The sequence below is a fragment of the Salarias fasciatus genome, chromosome 6 (assembly GCF_902148845.1).
Source record: "Salarias fasciatus chromosome 6, fSalaFa1.1, whole genome shotgun sequence".
Classification (NCBI taxonomy): Eukaryota; Metazoa; Chordata; class Actinopteri; order Blenniiformes; family Blenniidae; genus Salarias; species Salarias fasciatus.
In genome coordinates this window covers 19,061,672-19,076,036 of record NC_043750.1, presented here as the reverse complement: position 1 = coordinate 19,076,036, position 14,365 = coordinate 19,061,672, and the positions used below count along the sequence as shown (strand labels likewise).

The following is a 14,365-nucleotide window of genomic DNA, read 5'->3' as shown; positions in this document are numbered from 1 at the left end:
GAATCCAGAAATTATGGGTTTATCAGGATTATGGGAAAGAGGGGTATGAGTGGCCCTTTTGTTGAAAGAATTTAATAAAAACACAGAGGACTACAATGCACTATGCTGTAATATCAACTTGATGAACCAGTTTATTGCTTGAATAATCAGCTACAGATGTATAGCCTATGCTAATGTACATATAGATATATTATTTACACATCAGATGTAATTCTTGTATCTTTTAAAAGCCTCAATGAATCAGAATGTTGCAATCCTCTTCACAAGGATGAACTATACAAACAGCCAAAAATCATGTCTGTGAAGTTCCCGTTCACTGAGTGTACTTGGCTTGATTTGTGATGAGATTAGTATCTTTGCAAATGTTTGCTGGACCTTGACAAACGGCAGGCACTGTGGAAACTCTTATTGCGAATGCACATTCATCATATAGCCATAAGAAAAGTTTATCTTTGAGTTCTTTTGCTTGCATGACACAATGACAGATTTGGCAGGATGAGGCAGTGCTAATGCAGAAAAAGTAGCTTGAATATATACAAATATTTTATGTGCTGCTGTAAGTTTTTCCATGGACAACTCATTTCAAGTCATTCAGAAGTTTGATGTGCGCTATTTTGGTCTTTTTTTTTTTTTTTTTTGCTCATTAAGAAAAAAAACATTTTTAATATTTAAAGATTTTTAGGCTGCTGAAAACAAGATTGAACTTTTCAAAAAATACAAATTGTTTCATAACCATTTTGAACTCAGACGCACACATGAACTCTGAAAAAGAAGGAAATATTGCTGTTTTAAAAATCACCATGAAACAGTTTTATGTCAACACTGGACTGTCTTTGACAGTTTTGTTCACAATAAATCATCGGGTAGAATATACAAAAACATATTTATTAGAACATCTGTAAAGGATGTTTTTAAGCCATGTTTAATCACGACGGAAGATTACAGGAAGACAATCATATTTCACTGAGTACTTCAGCATTAAACAGTTGTTGTAACCACATTTTTTTTCAACAAAATCCTGTAACCTAGAAGCATGATGAAAAAAAAAAGTAGAATTATTCATACAAAGGGTTTATGCCAAGAAGCAGGATTAGAGACAGGGTTATAAGCATTAAACAAAACCCATCCATCCATTATACCACCTTATCCTGTTTATTGTCATTGCACACTGGAGTCAATCCCAGCTGGCTGAGTGGGGAGGCAGGCAGGGTACATCCCGGACGCACAGACAGACACTCACAGACACTTCCACTGATATGCAGCTCCTGGCTCTCCAGTTAACCTCGCATACCTGTTTTTGAACTGTGGGAGGAGACCGGAGCATCTGGACAAAACCCTTGCACACAAAGTGAGAAAATCCAAACTTCACACACTCAAGTCTGGCCCAGAGGTGAACCCAGGACCTTCTCACTGTGAAGACATAGCACTGAACACTATATTATCAATTAAAAGAAAAAAAAAAAAGAAAACAACAGAAGAAGAGGTCTGATCTGAATGACCCCCCCAAGCCTGGACTTTCACCTGGGATAATCTCACTGTAATGCAAAAGTGGTGAGATTGGTAAGAACCCATGTAACAGTGATGTTTATGATCAATAATGAGGCTTTGCCAGATAATTTACATTGTAAACCTAAAGAATACTGGGCTAACATATCAAGAAGCAAAGACATTATGTTTTTAGTCGAGCACCTGTCCTTACTGTGGATTCAGACCAGTGATGAGAAAGTGAGAAACAGCCTCAGACTATTGCTGCATGGCTCCTCTGGGTCCCAGTGGGACGTGACCTGATGGAAGCCCCAAGAAAGCAGGTTCAGCTTCACAAGGTCCCTCTCCTCGCTCCCACGACTCACAAATAAAAAAAAAGAACATAAAAATAAAAGTATTCTCTCCTGGCATTTTACTTTGATCTTACTCATTATCATTATCAGCGGAGATCTTCAACAGTGAGTGCAGAAGAGCTGAGATGTGAATCTGAAAAGTCTTCAGAAGCTCACCTCCACTTGCTGGAAGCAAATAGAAAGATTAACCATAAAAACATCTGGTACATTAATGCATCATTGTGCCAAGACAGTTTTTTCTTTTTGATTTGCAGCCAGAAAGGAAAGTGTGTGAAATGTTTTCAAGCTTTTATTAGTTCAGGATTTGGCCCCTAAATGCATTCCTGTTTGACGGGCCCATATTTTGGATAAAGAGGGTTTAAAGCTCGCTCTCTCAAACAAGTTAAATTATCCCAGGAACTTAAGAGGGAAGTTTTTCTTGATTGGGTGAAAATGTGTGTGTGTGTGTGTGTGTGTGTGTGTGTGTGTTCTCGTATTTCTATCCTTGTCGGGGCCAAATGTCCCCACAAGGATAGCAAAACGTGGAACGACGTGCCTTGTGGGGACCTTTTTCCGGTCCTAAGTAGGAGAAACAGTGTTTTCTTGACCATGTTGTTGTTACTGAAAAAAGTAAAAGTGCAAAAACATTTCTTTAGGGTTAGGCTTTGTTGTGGTGTGGGTTAGGGTTAGGGTAAGGGTCAGGGTTAGGGGCTAGACATGAATGGGAGTCAATGGACGGTCCCCACGAGGATAGAAATACGAGACTGGGCATGTGTGTGTGTGTGTGTGTGTGTGTGTGTGTGAGCGTGTTTGTGTGTGTGTTTGTGTGTATGTTTTAAAGATTTCTTACTATTGTTATCATCAATCTATGATTCCATCCATTATTAATATAGTGCTTTATTACAATTAACATTGTCTTAACAGCAAGGTGCACCCTGGACAGGTCACACTCCATCACAGGGCTGATGCAGAAAGACAGAACAGTTCTGTTCTGAACAGTCCTGCACAGACAGTTTGGGTCACACCAGAGGGTCTCAGTACAGAGGGGGGCGGAGCATTCTCGACTGGCCCTTACCATAGTAATTTCACCATTCAAACAATCCCTCATCCTACCGTCAAACAACACACTAATGCTCACTTTTATTGAGCCAAGCAAACTGATATGCCTCAGAAAGCAGAATAAAGTCACAAACCAGTTCACAAACTTGTTCTTAAGAACAAATACACATACGCGCGCACGCACACACACACACACACACACACACACACACACACACACACACACACACACACACACACACAAATGCAGCCTGAGTGACAGCTGTCTATCTCAGAGCGTCCGCTGTCCATGGTGCTGAAATATCAGATTGAAAAGTCACTGGCTAAATCTGTACCATCTTTGATACAGCTTAAGATAAAACGAACACAGCTGGTCTAAAATTACACAATCTATTCAGATAGATATAGACACAGCTATCTATATCTTTTGGAATTCACGTATATTAGAAAAACAAATAGACTCGGTGGTCTCTTATAGTTGAGAGCAACACAAGGCACATTCAAATAGGCAGGTGTTTAAGACCACAGCATTCTGATTAAGACAATATTTTTGAAGGTTTCACTGACTCACCAATGGCTCCGATGTTAGGTTTTGGGTAGTACCGCTAGCGGCTAGCATAGTGTTTAGCATACTGTTTAACTTCCCTCCAAAGTTCAGATCAAGTGCAAAAGAAAAAAGTCGTTCATGCCGCACAGCCAATCAGCGCTGGCTTACAGCTCTGATGCATTCATGGACAGTCGTAATGTAAGAATTGGCAAATTGGAGCCCACAATCATATGCGTATACCTTCTCGCACACACTGCACATTTTATCATAATAATTTATTTCTCATTAAATGTAAACACATCACATGAAACGGGGCCCTATGACCTTGTGGGCCCTGGGGCAACCGCCCCCTTGCCCCCACTCTGGCTCCGCTACAGGGTCACACCTCAGGGTTAGATGTCTTTTGGATTTTGGGAAGGAGTCTGAGTGTCCTGAAAACCAAATGTGATGACAAACCTGCATGATTATAAATGATGTTACTAAAAGGTGTTTTAGTAAAACTGTTTTGACTTCTTCAATTTGTTTGTTGGGATGAAGTAAATGATAAATTTTAATATGAAAATTCTTTTTATGCTTTACACATCTGGTGCACCATCCACAAAAAATAACACTGATGCCTCAATGTCCCAGAAACAGCGGTGATACTGCGGAGAACCCACAAGTACCACCTTAGAACGGTGAGAGGGTGAGTTTAATCTATGGATATACTGTTTAAGGGGCCAAAGCAGCTCCCACAAGCCATATATCAGTATTGACCACATCCTCATCACTGTAATTAATGCAACATTAAAGTGTTACAGATAAATTATGACACACATTTCAACCTTCAAAGAAAACCACAATCTGATGGACTACTTTGAAGGTTGCAGCTATCCTAAAGCCTTATGGAATATTCCTCCTTTAATCTTTAACCTATAAACCCAGGATTTTTACATTCAGCCACTATATTCTGCCTTTTGCTGCTGAAGGGAGAGCATAGGAGTTATATAACAGAGTAAGGATATGCAAGAGAGCAGAACACACTTAGGTATGAAGGAGTTCAAGATATTAAATCTGAAAAGAAATCTAACATCCCAAAGAACAGTGCAGCAGTCTCATCAAGGCCAGTGAAATCTTTTTTTGCTATGAATTTAATAGATTGTCATCCAATGTGCCAAATCATTCCTGAACCATTTCCCGAACCTTCCAGAATAAACAAAAATATTTCTCAATGGAATAATTAATAATTGAAGTCAACTTTTTTTTCTGTTGACATAAGAATCTGTTTTAATGATGCTATGTTTTACTCCTGCATGAACCAAAATCATATATTTAATGTAGCAGTGTTTGAGGTTATGTGCTATTTCAAGCCAGAGTGGAATGCAGGGCAACAAAAAGCAGTATTGCACAGGGAGCAGGAGAAAATAATTACAACTGTTCAGGAGAGAAAACTAAGCCGCTCAAAATAATTGAATGGATTTAATTCTTTAACACAAAAGCTGTTTTGTGCAACTTTCTGAAAGTGTTCAAATGTATTGCCACACACCAAATTTGTTGTGAACACGCTGGTGCACCCTTTGGGGGATATTTATGAGGATATGCATGTGCATTTTACCTGTCTATGAAAGGTTCGTATAATTATACTTGAAATTATAAGTATGAATATTATTATTACTGCTTAATGCAGTGATACATTATAAAATAGAGGCATCCTATGTTTAATGATTTATATTTAAGATGTCTGTCAGTCCTTTAAAAGGGTTTGTCCTTAATTATTTTTTTTATTTCTGATTAAAAAAAAAACAGTGGATAGTTACATGATGGACGTCCAGGTTGTCCAAGTGTAATTGGCTTTTGAGATGTGAGCAAAACAGAACACCACTAAGCTGTGCATGTTTTACGTAGATGATTATCTGCTTTTAAAGTTCCCACTTTCACGTGATGACACACGGCCCAAATGATGATCTGGAGGAATAAATAAATAAATAAATAAATAAGAGACCATTGCATGTTAAGAGTCGTCTGGAAATAATTTCCTCTTGCTGATAGGTTGATCGGCTACACCAGCCCCACTTGCTCATGGATTGGCCTATTGCTCTTTTTCCCCCAGTTTCTCATTGGCTTTTGGCGGTGATAGTTCTCTGCCATCATTTGCCCGTGCAGTTTTCAATGAATATTGTATGTGGTCTGTGGTTTTTGGTGCTGATGATTTGAATCGGCTGCCGTGGAGCGAGAAGCTGCGTCCTGGATGCGCGCACCAGATGATGGAATTTCTTCTCCCGGAGACCGCAGCTGCTCGACCACCGCCGTCTCCCCCCGACATGAGATAAAAGAGGAGCGGAGCCAGGAGATCGCAGCCGGGAAGATGTTCTGCGCCAAGCTGACGGACCTGAAGATATCCGGAGAGTGTCCCTTCTCCAGCGGCGCCAAAAACACCGAGGATGAGGAGCTCGGAGACTTCGAGGAGCGTTCCTCTGACGCCGCGGATTTGCTGCCCGTTTCTAAGGACGTGCACGGGAAAGCAGGTGAGGACCTGCCTCGACAGAAGACCAGCAGAGCCAAAGTTAACCTGCACACGCTCGGAGAGAGCATCCGAAAATTGGCATGTCCCGAGGTGAGTTGCAGACGCATATCATAACAAATCATTTGACTTCTGTAAAAAAAAAAAAAAAAAAAAGAAAGGTTCGCGCGTAACTGCAAATATTGATAATGAATTACAACAGGATCACTTATTACGCCTACAGTTGTCGTTAATGGTTCATTCCCTGGAAATGAAGGAGTCCTAATCCTATTTGGTTTGAACATCAGAGCCTCGGTAATTTGTGATGACCTTTAACTTGATGCACACTTTGTGATCCAGTTAGAAAGGCTGCATGCTGCCCTCCAACGAATGGTGTCGGTGTCAGACCACAGCAGAGACTCTGAGAGGTAACTTGTGTGTGTGTGTGTGTGTGTGTGTGTGTGTGTGTGTGTGTGTGTGTGTGTGTGTGTGTGTGTGTGTGTGTGTGTGTTTTAAATACATCTGCCTCAGAGACATCAGCAACAACACCGCTGCCCCCTGTAAATCACAGCTGCAATTACTACTACTGCTGTGGAAAAAAAAAAAAGAATACTGATCATGATGCTACAGTCTCATCTGTCTCTCTGTTTTTCCATAAATCCCCCCTGTCAGCCTTTCTACAGACTGATACTGACGAGGATAACAACAATGGGGTGTGATGCAGACTCAGGCTGCTATGGATACGTGCAGAGAAAAAACAGAAATCCCTTCACAAACCTGATGTTAGACACATGACCTGAAAATGGCAAACAGACAATGACATATTCTCCCTGGATTTAGTGAATATGGTTGACTGGAGCAAATAACTGATCAGTACGTTGGCCAATTAATTGAAAAATTATATGCAGCTCATAATGTCTTTAATAATTTTCCAGTGAATGTGTTATTTTTCTCTCAAATGAGACACTGCTGGATTATATTTGAGCTATTTTCTTGCTCATCAGCCAAAACATGTCTGAAAATGTCACTAAGGGCTCAAGGACATGCAGAATAATTGAGAGGGAACAGATTTCGCTGCTGATTTCAGCTCATGTCAGATGGTTTTCAGTGATGCAGCTGCAAACTAAGATGCCCTGAGCTCTGGTTTCTCTGTCTGACTTTGATGCTCGTTGAATTTCCAGTTCTGCAATTTGCTGCACACACTATCAGAGTGGCAGTGATGACCCAGAGCGTTTAGTTGAGATGATGAACAATTACTCTACCAAAACAGGTAAATGCAGATCTGAAACATTATACAAATCATGTCTGGGACTTTTGCTTGTGGATTAAATTGTCCTTCTTTGTCTTTGTTTGTGACCAACAGCAATACCAATGGAAGCGTTACAAGTCGCTCTGGGAGAAGAGATCTTCAACATGTGCTATGAAGAGGACAGACACATCTTGAGAGTGGTGGGGGGAGCTCTCCACGATTTCCTGAACAGCTTCAACGTCTTGTTGAAGCAGAGCAGCATGCCGCCCAACCCCGATAGAGAGGGTTGTTTAAACGAACCCTCGGTGCTGTGCTTAGACAAGGATCCGGATCTGCTTACTGTCTATTTCTTCAACCCCCGCCCAACCACCGAGCTCTTCTTCCCCGGAGTCATCAAAGCCGCTGCTCGCCTGCTCTACCACACCAGTGTGGACGTACTGAAAGACCCCCCCAATGCTAAAGACAGCATCCTGCAGTCCAGCCCGCAGCCCAGTCTGCTGTACACCGTCATAGTCAAGGATGCTAAAAATCTGAGCCCCAGTCCGCTGCGGGCCACCTCAGCTGGGACCCTTCCTACCTCTCTGTTCTCCACCATCTTCCCTTTCCACCTGATACTGGACCAGGACCTGGTTCTGGTCCAGATAGGACACGCGCTCAGAAAGAGACTGACCCGGAAGGATGGACTCAGACGGCCTGCCACCTTCCAAGATCACTTCACGATTGTCTCCCCACAGATCAAATGTACTTTTCAAGGTATTCTGACCATGCTGAATGCACAGTTTATCATTCGGATCACGCATGGCGTCTCCACCGCAGAAAACACAGGGAAGGTATGTCGACATGTGAGATAAGTTCAAAAGTGATGTAATTGATGAAAGTTTGGAAAGGTTTCTAGGCATTAAATTTAGAGATAGAAGGGGGGGAAGATAACAATCTAGTTGCTTTTAAACAGTCAGGCTTATTAGTGGCACACTTGGGTGTACTTGGCCTGAGGTAGAGATCAACATTATACCCCCAGTGGAGATCAGAAGCAAATGTCAAACCATTTTATCCATCAAAGGCACAGCCATGCTCGTGCTATTTCTGTAAGGGTGCACAGCGATCGGTCGCACAAGAAAGAAGTATCAGTGAGTAGACGTGACAGTGGTACAGTGACTAATGACGTTCAGTCAGAGGAGCTTCCAGTTCTCATCCCACTTATCCTTCAGTAGTAGATCTACTATCAGGAAGGGATGAAATGAAAACAGTGGGATGTTGCTGAGTGTGTGAACAGGTCCCGTCCACCTGGGGTTGAGGATTCGTTCTTGAAGGTTCACCGTGCACAAACAAGACTAAAATGTCAGTGGATGAGACATGTTTAACATTCATTATGTTACACTTTCAAAGCACTCCTGTGGCTATTTATAAAAAAACTAGAGCACACAGTCACAATACTGTGAAGCTAAAATAAGAAAATGAGAATATTAGAAAGGCAGATAGTTGTTTTTGATCTTCAGAGACACAATTACATGAATTCAGTGATTAAAACAAAACATCAAAACAAAAAGCAGCTTGATAACAATAACTAAACATCTGTTAATGTACAAATAGGTCAGCATTTATGTATAATAGGCATAATAGATAAACAGTATATAAACAATTTCAAAATAGTTTGGGGGTTCGTGAAATCTTACGTATGAGCATATCGACCTGTTATTTTTATTGTTTTGTCCCTTTTTCGCATGAAAACACTGATGCTCATGGTCGCCCAATGTCAACATCTGACCCGACAGTATTTGAACTCTTAAAAATATGACGGTAAATCATGCGATATTGGTTGAGATGCTTTAGTCTGGACGATAGCCCTGGCTTGTCTGACCTGCGGACTTGACCCATTCCCATGGAGCCATGCTGCTATGGATATAAATATCTTTGTGTGCTTGATCTCCCAGAATTTAATTTTGGCTCAATAAGCAAACATTTTCTGGCTTGTGGCTGATAGAAAGATGCGTACAGCTGCTTTTTGACATATCGCAAATCTTTGTTTTCTGCTCATGTTCAAATTTCAAAATCAGGAATCTATGTTAATCCTGAATTACTTTAAAATTGGTTCTGACTTTCACGAAAACCAACTTTCATCTCTCCTTTTGTTCCTTGTTTCAGGTCATGGACCTTAAAGGTCAGATGATTTACGTTTCCGAGTCGAACGCCATCTTGTTTTTGGGCTCGCCCTGTGTGGACAAGCTGGAGGAGCTCACGGGTCGCGGCCTCTACCTGTCGGACATCCCCATCCACAACGCGCTGCGTGACGTGGTCCTGGTCGGCGAACAGGCCAAAGCCCAGGACGGCTTGAAGAAGCGTCTGGGGAAGGCGAAGGCGGCCTTGGAGCATGCGCACCAGGCACTGGAGGAGGAGAAGAAGAAGACCGTGGACCTCCTGTTCTCCATCTTCCCGGGCACGGTTGCGCAGCAGCTGTGGCAGGGCGAAACCGTCCAAGCCAAGAAGTTCGACCGGGTTACGATGCTCTTCTCGGACATTGTGGGCTTCACGGCCGTCTGCTCCAGCTGCACGCCCATGCAAGTGATCACCATGCTCAACGAGCTCTACACCAGGTTTGATCACCACTGTGGAGAGCTCGATGTTTATAAGGTGGGTTATGGGAGAGCACCCTTTACATGAAAAGCCAAAAGACAGAAATGGAAAATACTCCAGGAACAAGTCATACAATAACATCTGTGCCAGCAGGCACAGGATCAGTAAAACATAAACAAATGCTGAGATTTCTGTATTAAATGTTGTTATTTTCAGTGAAACTTAACACCATGTTGAATTATTATGCTTCAAATGGCTCAAACTCAATGACGTTTTTTGTTTATTTTTAACTGATAAAAAGAAAGTTTAGTCTTTAATCTTCTATGTTGTTGAACACATGAGTTTTATTAATCTTAAAATGCAGGAGGTTTTTCTAGGCACAGACGATAACATTTCAGATTTTATTCATTATTTTGAAGTACAGTTATGTCTTTTAATTTGTTGCAAGAGGCTCTTTAAAGTCATCCCAGTGCACCACCAGTGTTGCAGCAGAATCTTAAATGTGGCTTATTTACATTATTTCCCCCTTTAAAGTTTCTGACATTTAATTGCTTAAAATGCACTTTAAGCATGATTTACCTTGTCCTTTAATTCATGAAGGACCTGAATTTTTCAGACGTGTTAATCTTACTTCAATGTTCATGCTGGCAGCTTTGGACCGGCTCATTAAGAATTAGTAGCTGGTTAAAATGCTGACGATGACCTGAAGTAACATGTTTAATTACTGAGGAGCTGACATTTTCTTTCTTGAGAGAGAAACTGTTTTACAGGAAAATAGCACCAGAGGTTGTATACATAGAAGGTTAAGAAATGCCTTAAATGCTCTTGCATCTTTGCGAGCTTTGACAACAAATTGTGCCGCTTCGCATTGAGAAAATGGAGCTCGGCCGTAATTCACCAACAACTTTGATGTCTGCCAAAGGCTGCTAATCTGCAGGGAGGTTAGATAATGTAATCAAAGTGTCATGGAAGCAAAACAGAAAGCGAAGCATGTTTGAGAAATATCTCGTAAAATGCTCTGAAGTCTGGGGACCCTGTTTCCACTCCACATGTATAAACCTAAAAATAGATTCACTTTGTCTCACTCACGTAGCCACTGAGTGCTCCCCCAGCCCCGACTTACACAAACAAAGACAAGGGTGAAGAAAAAGCAGAAGACTTTTTAATGTGGCCCGGGATCAAGTGCTATTAGAGTTTAAGTTTTATTGTTTCACTTTTTTGACCTTTTTGTCTTATATACCGCTCTGGTGATGACAGATTGTAAAAAAAGAAAAAAGAATTTGATGAAAATCCAGTTCACATTCATCCTGTTGTGGTACATAGCTTAATTAACAGTCTCACATCACATTATTAGAAGATAATGCTTGATAAATTAAGTAAAATCTGGCTCCTAAAAACTGTCACTCTGTTTTATGCTTCTTTGATTTCACTGTATTTAGGTGGAGACCATCGGAGACGCGTACTGTGTAGCTGGTGGCTTACACAAGGAGAGTGAGACTCACGCCGTCCAAATTGCTCTCATGGCTTTGAAAATGATGGAGCTCTCAGACGATGTCATGACACCAACTGGAGAAGTAATACAGGTGAGGGTCGAACACTTACTTACAGGAAAACCACTGATTAATTGTGCTTTAATAAAACCAACCAAGAACATTTTTTATTTGGGTATTTTTTGTCAGAAGAACCCCCAAAAATCTGCTTTGTTGCTGCCACAAAAAACATTGATATGACATGACTGTTGAGCATAAAGCAAAGCCTATATGGTTGATATAGCTATATCGTAATCTAAAGTAAGGGTTTATTATTTCATTTTTGCTGAAACTAAACTGAGCAGTGTTAATTTCTTGCTTCTATATGGAGAAAAACAGCCATCATTATCACACCAAAGAAAACCATTGACATCTTTTATGTGCTTGGGATACTGAGCTAAACAAATGCAACGAATAAAAGATGAAAAAATTATTTAAAAAAAAATAATAAAAATACTTAGGTCTGTTAAATATCTGGGAAACCAGGTCACTTTTTGTTGGATGTTGTGATCTTGTCTGTGTCATTTTCCATCTTTAATATGCTCTGGAAACTGAGAATCAGAATCAGAGAAAAAAAAAAACCTAATTTATCCCAGAGGGGCTGTAGCTGTTCATGCAAGTGAAAAGAATAAACAGGTTATAGAGACTTCAGATGTTTAGATTGCTATTCATTATGCAATACCACCGCAGAGGCTTCTGATAGATTACAAATTCATTTGACAGCACATTGCCTCCACGGAGTCGGGATCTGAGCGTCACTCAGTTGGTCCAAGACTCATAATAGCCAGAATAGTTCTTGGGTTTAAAGGAAAGCCTGGACAGTCACCATGAGTGAATCACAGGGAATTATGAACATGCTGAAGGAGAGATTTTTTTTCTTTTTTGTTATTTAAAGAAGTTTCTTGATGTAATGATCATTGTGTTTATGGTGGCATTTTTTACCATTTCTAGTTGTTTCACTTCATGTTATCATTTTGCAAGGGCTAATATTTTCCCAGTGTCCTTTGCAAGGTTTTCTTGGACTTCCTGTTAAACCACATATTGGAATACATACAGATGGACATAAAAACAACAAAAACAATAAATCTTTGCTTTTCAAAACAGACATTAGGGGGTATTTTACACTGTAGATGAGATGCGCTGCTCGTCTTGATGATCTGTTCCTTGCCGTGCTTGTTTGCACATTGCTATGTTTGTCCAGACCAAACCGCGCCAACTGCTGCTGAGCATAATCACATGAAAACAAAGCCAGGGAAGTGTATTCCACTGCCCACAAGCTTCTGTCCATTTATGTGGGTTCTCAAGCATAAACATGAAACAAATCAAGTAAATTATTGCTCCTTTTGTTGTTTTTCAGATGCGCATCGGCCTCCACAGTGGATCAGTACTGGCTGGTGTCGTTGGGGTGAAGATGCCACGTTACTGCCTTTTTGGGAACAATGTCACATTGGCTAATAAGTTTGAATCCTGCAGCCAACCTAGAAAAATCAACATCAGCCCTACAACCCACAGGTGAGGCAGCTTTAAAGAAATGTTCTCATTACTGTGACGAAGGCAGCAGATTGCATTTCACTCCGGTATCATTTGTTTCTGCTAGTCTGTTGCAGACACCAAAAAAAAAAAGAAAAACAAAACAGTGCTTAGGACAGGAAACTTAACTTTTAGCAGAGTGCTGTGCTTCCTCTTGTGTCAAATAATTTGCCACATTGTGTTTAGACTCGTGCTTTATCTGTGTGCTCTGTGTCCCAGATTGCTGCAGGGTCGCCCAGAGTTTGTCTTCGTTCCCAGGAGCAGACAGGAGCTTCCGGCCAACTTCCCAGAAGACATCCCTGGTGTTTGTTACTTTTTGGAGGCGTCCTTCAAGACTTAAAAAAAAAAGAAAAAAAACATGGCTGTGAAATTAATGCAACCTATGACAGAATGCGCACACGTGGGATATGAAAAACATAAACGTGAATACAGTGTGGCTAATTGTATATTTTGATCGGGGTTGTTGGTTGGTTATTGATGACTTTGTCAACCAAACTCCTGCAGCTGCTTCGTGACAGAAATGCCAGTTTGCTCTTAAACTTGAGTGTTGTGTCCGTACAATTATCCATTTGTACAATTGTAGTAGAGGGAAACTCACTCCATCTTTCTTCCAGAATGAGTCATCTCTGCTTTATTGATATGATTTATTAAAAAGTAGCGTGCATTTGTAGCTTCCTTCGGAGATTCAACCAGACTGTCAAAGAAAGACTTTAGGACTGTTTCGTTCTTCTTTATCAGTTTTTCATCTACAAGGTACAATAAAGGCAAAACAAATGTGGCCAAAACGTGCACAAGTTTCAGAAACAAACCACTTAATGTATACTCTGACTTGTGTTGATATGTTTCATATGTACATTTTGGATGAAAAGTTGCTGAACAGATTACATTCTGTTAATGTTACATAGCTGTCAGGCTGTGTATCTTCTAACGCACCTTTGTCAGAAGAACGCAAGACAAAAACTCAATTGACTTTAAGTGTTTTAGTTAAGAATTTTTAATGACAATTGAATATTTTACAGAAAAAAGATGTCTAATCAAGTTTTAGCAATGCAAAAGCAGAATCAGGTGCCTTATATGTACTCTATCAGGAGGATCATAAATCTTGAAAAATGGATAAATTGTTAAATAATATCAGTATTTTTCTTCATTAATTAAGAGTAACATGCCAAGATTTCCTTCCACAAGCAAATAGCCAGAGGCACTGTTTTGAGGGGTGTGGTGTGTGTGTTGACATAATGTGTTTCCTGACACTTTCCTAACATAAAGTGCATTTTTACTTTTTCCACAGAACACATTTATACTATATTTATTACATCAAATTCATAGTACTCCTTTCCTACACAAAGATATAGAACACAGAAAGAATACAATGAATGTTTTACTATTGTCACTCATTATGATGTGCTTTAATCATTATTGTAATGTAATCAAAGTGCAATAAATATTAGCATTAATAGATTTAAGTGACTGATTTTATTATATGACATAATGGTTATATGTGCATCTGTGAATGATAATGTGTCCAGTCAAGAGTCTTGACCCGAAACCAAATTTGAAATTATGGGAAACAAGAAGAAGTAGGTA

At 40.3% G+C, this 14,365-nt stretch overlaps 1 protein-coding gene across 1 annotated transcript; it reads left to right on the top strand.

The window, feature by feature from the left end:
• Window positions 1–5,537: 5,537 nt before the first annotated feature.
• LOC115390018 (guanylate cyclase soluble subunit alpha-1-like) lies at window positions 5,538–14,233 on the top strand. The gene is made up of 8 exons (XM_030093668.1): window positions 5,538–6,016; window positions 6,263–6,330; window positions 7,084–7,172; window positions 7,266–7,981; window positions 9,294–9,779; window positions 11,162–11,305; window positions 12,609–12,763; window positions 13,001–14,233. Exons 1-8 carry the CDS (start codon window positions 5,651–5,653, stop codon window positions 13,119–13,121), a joined length of 2,145 nt encoding a protein of 714 aa, XP_029949528.1. The 5' UTR covers window positions 5,538–5,650; the 3' UTR covers window positions 13,122–14,233.
• The last annotated feature ends 132 nt before the right edge of the window (window positions 14,234–14,365 follow it).